The sequence below is a fragment of the Petromyzon marinus genome, chromosome 72 (assembly GCF_048934315.1).
Source record: "Petromyzon marinus isolate PM22_M1 ecotype Great Lakes invasive population chromosome 72, UKy_Petmar_22M1.pri1.0, whole genome shotgun sequence".
Lineage (NCBI taxonomy): Eukaryota > Metazoa > Chordata > Hyperoartia > Petromyzontiformes > Petromyzontidae > Petromyzon > Petromyzon marinus.
Genome location: NC_133738.1, coordinates 1628072 through 1635135, shown reverse-complemented (window position 1 = coordinate 1635135; position 7064 = coordinate 1628072). Strand labels below are relative to the sequence as shown.

The window sequence follows — 7064 nt, the reverse complement described above, 5'->3', positions numbered from 1 at the left end:
ACAGTGCTATAGGGTCGGTAGACAGTGCTATAGGGTCGGTAGACAGTGCTATAGGGTCGGTAGACACTTCTATAGGGTCGGTAGACAGTGCTATAGGGTTGGTAGACACTGCTATAGGGTCAGTAGGTACTACTATAGGGTCGGTAGACAGTACTACAGGGTCGGTAGACACTACTATAGGGTCGGTAGACAGTGCTATAGGGTCGGTAGACACTACTATAGGGTCGGTAGACACTACTATAGGGTCGGTAGACACTACTATAGGGTCGGTAGACAGTGCTATAGGGTCGGTAGGTACTACTATAGGGTCGGTAGACAGTGCTATAGGGTCGGTAGACACTACTATAGGGTCGGTAGACACTACTATAGGGTCGGTAGACAGTGCTATAGGGTCGGTAGACACTACTATAGGGTCGGTAGACAGTGCTATAGGGTCGGTAGACACTACTATAGGGTCGGTAGACAGTGCTATAGGGTCAGTAGACACTGCTATTGGGTCGGTAGACACTACTATAGGGTCGGTAGACACTACTATAGGGTCGGTAGACAGTACTATAGGGTCGGTAGACACTGCTATAGGGTCGGTAGACACTGCTATAGGGTCGGTAGACACTGCTATAGGGTCGGTAGACAGTGCTATAGGGTCGGTAGACACTACTATAGGGTCGGTAGACACTACTATAGGGTCGGTAGACAGTGCTATAGGGTCGGTAGACACTGCTATAGGGCCGGTAGACAGTGCTATAGGGTCGGTAGACACTGCTATAGGGTCGGTAGACAGTGCTATAGGGTCGGTAGACACTACTATAGGGTCGGTAGACAGTGCTATAGGGTCGGTAGACACTGCTATAGGGTCGGTAGACAGTGCTATAGGGTCGGTAGACACTGCTATAGGGTCGGTAGACACTACTATAGGGTCGGTAGACAGTGCTATAGGGTCGGTAGACACTACTATAGGGTCGGTAGACACTACTATAGGGTCGGTAGTTACTACTATAGGGTCGGTAGACAGTGCTATAGGGTCGTTAGACAGTGCTATAGGGTCGGTAGACACTACTATAGGGTCGGTAGACAGTGCTATAGGGTCGGTAGGTACTATTATAGGGTCGGTAGACAGTGCTATAGGGTCGTTAGACAGTGCTATAGGGTCAGTAGACACTACTATAGGGTCGGTAGACAGTGCTATAGGGTCGGTAGACACTACTATAGGGTCGGTAGACACTACTATAGGGTCGGTAGTTACTACTATAGGGTCGGTAGACAGTGCTATAGGGTCGTTAGACAGTGCTATAGGGTCGTTAGACAGTGCTATAGGGTCGGTAGACACTACTATAGGGTCGGTAGACACTACTATAGGGTCGGTAGACACTACTATAGTGTCGGTAGACAGTGCTATAGGGTCGGTAGGTACTATTATAGGGTCGGTAGACAGTGCTATAGGGTCGTTAGACAGTGCTATAGGGTCGGTAGACACTACTATAGGGTCGGTAGACACTACTATAGTGTCGGTAGACACTGCTATAGGGTCGGTAGACACTACTATAGGGTCGGTAGGTACTGCTATAGGGTCGGTAGACACTACTATAGGGTCGGTAGACACTGCTAAAGGGTCGGTAGACAGTGCTATAGGGTCGGTAGACACTGCTATAGGGTCGGTAGACACTACTATAGGGTCGGTAGACACTACTATAGGGTCGGTAGGTACTACTATTGGGTCGGTAGACAGTGCTATAGGGTCGGTAGACAGTGCTATAGGGTCGGTAGGTACTATTATAGGGTCGGTAGACAGTGCTATAGGGTCGTTAGACAGTGCTATAGGGTCGGTAGACACTACTATAGGGTCGGTAGACACTACTATAGTGTCGGTAGACACTGCTATAGGGTCGGTAGACACTACTATAGGGTCGGTAGGTACTGCTATAGGGTCGGTAGACACTACTATAGGGTCGGTAGACACTGCTAAAGGGTCGGTAGACAGTGCTATAGGGTCGGTAGACACTGCTATAGGGTCGGTAGACACTACTATAGGGTCGGTAGGTACTACTATAGGGTCGGTAGACACTACTATAGGGTCGGTAGGTACTACTATTGGGTCGGTAGACAGTGCTATAGGGTCGGTAGACAGTGCTATAGGGTCGGTAGGTACTACTATAGGGTCGGTAGACACTACTATAGGGTCGGTAGACACTACTATAGGGTCGGTAGACACTACTATAGGGTCGGTAGACAGTGCTATAGGGTCGGTAGACACTACTATAGGGTCGGTAGACACTGCTATAGGGTCGGTAGACACTACTATAGGGTCGGTAGACAGTGCTATAGGGTCGGTAGACAGTACTATAGGGTCTGTAGGCACTACTATAGGGTCGGTAGACAGTGCTATAGGGTCGGTAGACAGTGCTATAGGGTCGGTAGTGACTGGCCGTGACGTCACTGGTGTGACGTCATCTGCCCCGCCCCCTCCTAGGGCTACAAAGAGCCCAAGAAATACATCGCAGCTCAAGGTGAGGGGGGGGGTGAGGGGGGGGGTGAGGGGGGGGGTGAGGGGGGGGGTGAGGGGGAGGGTGAGGGGGGGGGGTGAGGGGTGGGGTGAGGGGGGGTGAGGGGGGGGTGATGACGTTGACGATGCTGATGCTGACGGTGACGATGATGACGATGACAATGATGACGACGATGACGATGACGTTGACGATGGTGATGATGACGATGATGACGATGACTATGCTGATGATGACGATGATGCTGATGATGACAAGATAATGACGATGATGACGATGATAATGACGATGATGATGACGATGATGATGACGATGATGATGATGACGACTACGATGACGATGATGACGACGATGCTGATGATGATGACGATGACGATGATAATGACGATGATGACGATGATGACAATGATAACAATGATGACGATGATGACGATGATGATGACGATGATAATGACGATGATGACGATGACGATGATGATGACGACGATGATGACAATGATTATGACGATGATGACAATGATGATGACGTTGACGGCGATGCTGATGATGACGACGTTGACGACGTTCCAGGACCGACCCCGGAGACAGCCGCGGATTTCTGGCGGATGATTTGGGAGCAGAAAGTGAGCACTGTCATCATGGTGACCCAGTGTGTGGAGGGCGGCAAGGTGAGGGAGACACGGGGAGAGAGACACGGGGAGACACGGGGAGAGAGACACGGGGAGACACGGGGAGACAGAGAGGGAGACACGGGGAGAGACGGGGAGAGAGACACGGGGAGACAGGGGGAGAGAGACACGGGGGGGAGACACGGGGAGACACGGGGAGACACGGGGACATGGGGAGACACAGGGAGACACAGGGAGACAGGGAGACACAGGGAGACACAGGGAGACACGGGGAGACACGGGGAGAGAGACACGGGGAGAGAGACACGGGGAGAGAGACACGGGGAGAGAGACATGGGGGAGACACGGGGAGACACAGGGAGACACGGGGAGACACGGGGAGACACGGGAGACACGGGGGAGACACAGGGAGACACGGAGAGACACGGGGAGACACGGGGAGACAGGGGGAAAGAGACACGGGGGAGACACGGGGAGAGAGACACGGGGGGACACGGGAGACACGGGAGACACGGGGAGAGAGACACGGGGAGACACGGGGAGACAGAGAGGGAGACACGGGGAGAGACGGGGAGAGAGACACGGGGAGACAGGGGGAGAGAGACACGGGGGGGAGACACGGGGAGACACGGGGAGACACGGGGACATGGGGAGACACAGGGAGACACAGGGAGACAGGGAGACACAGGGAGACACAGGGAGACACGGGGAGACACGGGGAGAGAGACACGGGGAGAGAGACACGGGGAGAGAGACACGGGGAGAGAGACATGGGGGAGACACGGGGAGACACAGGGAGACACGGGGAGACACGGGGAGACACGGGAGACACGGGGGAGACACAGGGAGACACGGAGAGACACGGGGAGACACGGGGAGACAGGGGGAAAGAGACACGGGGGAGACACGGGGAGAGAGACACGGGGGGACACGGGAGACACGGGAGACACGGGGAGAGAGACACGGGGAGACACGGGGAGACACATGGAGACACGGGGAGACAGGGAAGACACGGGGAGACACGGGGAGACACGGGGAGAGAGACAGGGGAGAGAGACACGGAGAGAGAGACACGGGGAGAGAGACACGGGGAGACACGGGAGACACGGGGAGACACGGGGAGAGAGACACGGGGAGACACGGGGAGACACGGGGAGAGAGACACGGGGAGACACGGGGAGACGGAGAGAGACACGGGGAGACACGGGGAGACACGGGGAGACAGGAGAGACACGGGGAGACAGGGGAGACACGGGGAGAGAGACACGGGGAGACACAGGGAGACAGGGAGAGAGACACGGGGAGACACGGGGAGACACGGGGTGGGAAACACGGTGAGAGAGACACGGGGAGACAGGGGGAGAGAGACACGGGGAGACACGGGGAGAGAGACACGGGGAGACACGGGGAGACACATGGAGACACGGGGAGACAGGGGGAGACACGGGGAGACACGGGGAGACACAGGGAGAGAGACACGGGGAGACACGGGGAGAGAGACACGGGGAGAGAGACACGGGGAGACACGGGGAGAGAGACACGGGGAGAGAGACACGGGGAGACACGGCAGACACAGAGAGAGAGACACGGGGAGACACGGGGAGAGAGACACGGGGAGAGAGACACGGGGAGACACGGCAGACACAGAGAGAGAGACACGGGGAGACACGGGGAGACACGGGGAGAGAGACACGGGGAGAGAGACACGGGGAGACACGGCAGACACAGAGAGAGAGACACGGGGAGACACGGGGAGACACGGGGAGAGAGACACGGGGAGACACGGGGAGAGACACGGGGAGAGAGACACGGGGAGACACGGGGAGACACGGGGAGAGAGACACGGGGAGACAGGGGAGACACGGGGAGACACGGGGAGAGACACGGGGAGACACGGGGAGACACGGGGAGAGAGACACGGGGAGACACGGGGAGACACGGGGAGAGAGACACGGGGAGAGAAACACAGGGGAGACACGGGGAGAGAGACACGGGGAGAGAGACACGGGGAGAGAGACACGGGGAGAGAGACACGGGGAGACACGGGGAGACACGGGAGACACGGGGAGACACAGGGAGAGAGACACGGGGAGACATGGGGAGACAGGGGAGACACGGGGAGACACGGGGAGACAGGGGAGACACGGGGAGACACGGGGAGACACGGGGAGCCACAGAGAGAGAGACACGGGGAGACACGGGGAGCCACAGAGAGAGAGACACGGGGAGACACGGGGAGACAGGGGAGACACGGGGAGACACGGGGAGCCACAGAGAGAGAGAGACACGGAGAGACACGGGGAGAGAGACACGGGGAGACAGGGGAGACACGGGGAGACACAGGGAGAGAGACATGGGGAGACACGGGGAGAGAGACAGGGGGAGAGAGACAGGGGGAGACAGGGGAGACACGGAGAGACAGGGGGAGAGAGACACGGGGAGACACGGGGAGGGAGACAGGGGGAGACACGGGAGACACGGGGAGACACGGGGAGACACGGGGAGAGAGACACGGGGAGACACGGGGAGACACGGGGAGAGAGACACGGGGAGACAGGGGAGACACGGAGAGACACAGGGAGAGAGACACGGGGAGACACGGGGAGAGAGACAGGGGGAGAGAGACAGGGGGAGACAGGGGAGACACGGGGAGACAGGGGGAGAGAGACACGGGGAGACACGGGGGGGAGATAGGGGGAGACACGGGGGGGGGGACACGGGGAGACACGGGGAGACACGGGAGACACGGGGAGGGAGACAGGGGGAGACACGGGGAGACACGGGGAGGGAGACACGGGGAGACACGGGGAGACACGGGGAGGGAGACACGGGGAGACACGGGGAGGGAGACACGGGGAGACACGGGGAGACACGGGGAGAGAGACACGGGGAGGGAGACACGGGGAGACACGGGGAGACACGGGAGACACGGAGAGAGAGACACGGGGAGACACGGGGAGACAGGGGGAGACACGGGGAGACACGGGGAGACACGGGGAGTTAGACACGGGAAGATACGGGGAGACACGGGGAGAGAGACACGGGGAGAGAGACACGGGGAGAGAGACACGGGGAGACACGGGGAGACACGGGGAGACACGGGGAGAGAGACACGGGGAGACACGGGGAGACACGGGGAGAGAGACACGGGGAGACACGGGGAGAGAGACACGGGGAGACACGGGGAGACACGGGGAGACACAGGGAGAGAGACACGGGGAGAGAGACACGGGGAGACACGGGGAGACACAGGGAGAGAGACACGGGGAGAGAGACACGGGGAGACACGGGGAGACACGGGGACACGGGGAGACACGGGGAGGGAGACTCGGGGAGACACAGGGAGACAGGGGGAGACACGGGAAGACAGGGAGAGAGACACGGGGAGACAGGGAGAGAGACACGGGGAGACACGGGAGACACGGGGAGACACGGGGAGACAGGGGAGACACGGGGAGACAGGGGAGACACGGGGAGACACGGGGAGACACGGGGAGATAGACACGGAAAGATACGGGGAGACACGGGGAGACACGGGGAGAGAGACACGGGGAGAGAGACACGGGGAGACACGGGGAGACACGGGGAGACGCGGGGAGAGAGACACGGGGAGACACGGGGAGAGAGACACGGGGAGAGAGACACGGGGAGATACGGGGAGACACGGGGAGACACGGGGAAAGAGACACGGGGAGACACGGGGAGAAACGGGGAGACACGGGGAGACACGGGGAGAGAGACACCGGGAGACACGGGGAGACACGGGGAGAGAGACACCGGGAGACACGGGGAGACACGGGGAGAGAGACACGGGGAGACACGGGGAGAGAGACAGGGGAGATACGGGGAGACAGAGAGACACGGGGAGACACGGGGAGACACGGGGAGAGAGACACGGGAAGACACGGGGGAGACACGGGGAGACACAGGGAGACAC

General features: G+C 59.0%; 1 protein-coding gene across 1 annotated transcript in view; it reads left to right on the top strand.

Annotated features, from left to right (window-relative positions):
- Nucleotides 1–7064, top strand: part of LOC142906919 (receptor-type tyrosine-protein phosphatase C-like) — a 105345-nt gene that overhangs the window by 92899 nt on the left and 5382 nt on the right. The window contains exons 17-18 of the mRNA XM_076055641.1: nt 2468–2504; nt 3069–3166. Of these exons, the coding sequence (XP_075911756.1) occupies nt 2468–2504; nt 3069–3166 (135 nt within the window). The remainder of the gene's footprint in view (nt 1–2467; nt 2505–3068; nt 3167–7064) is intronic.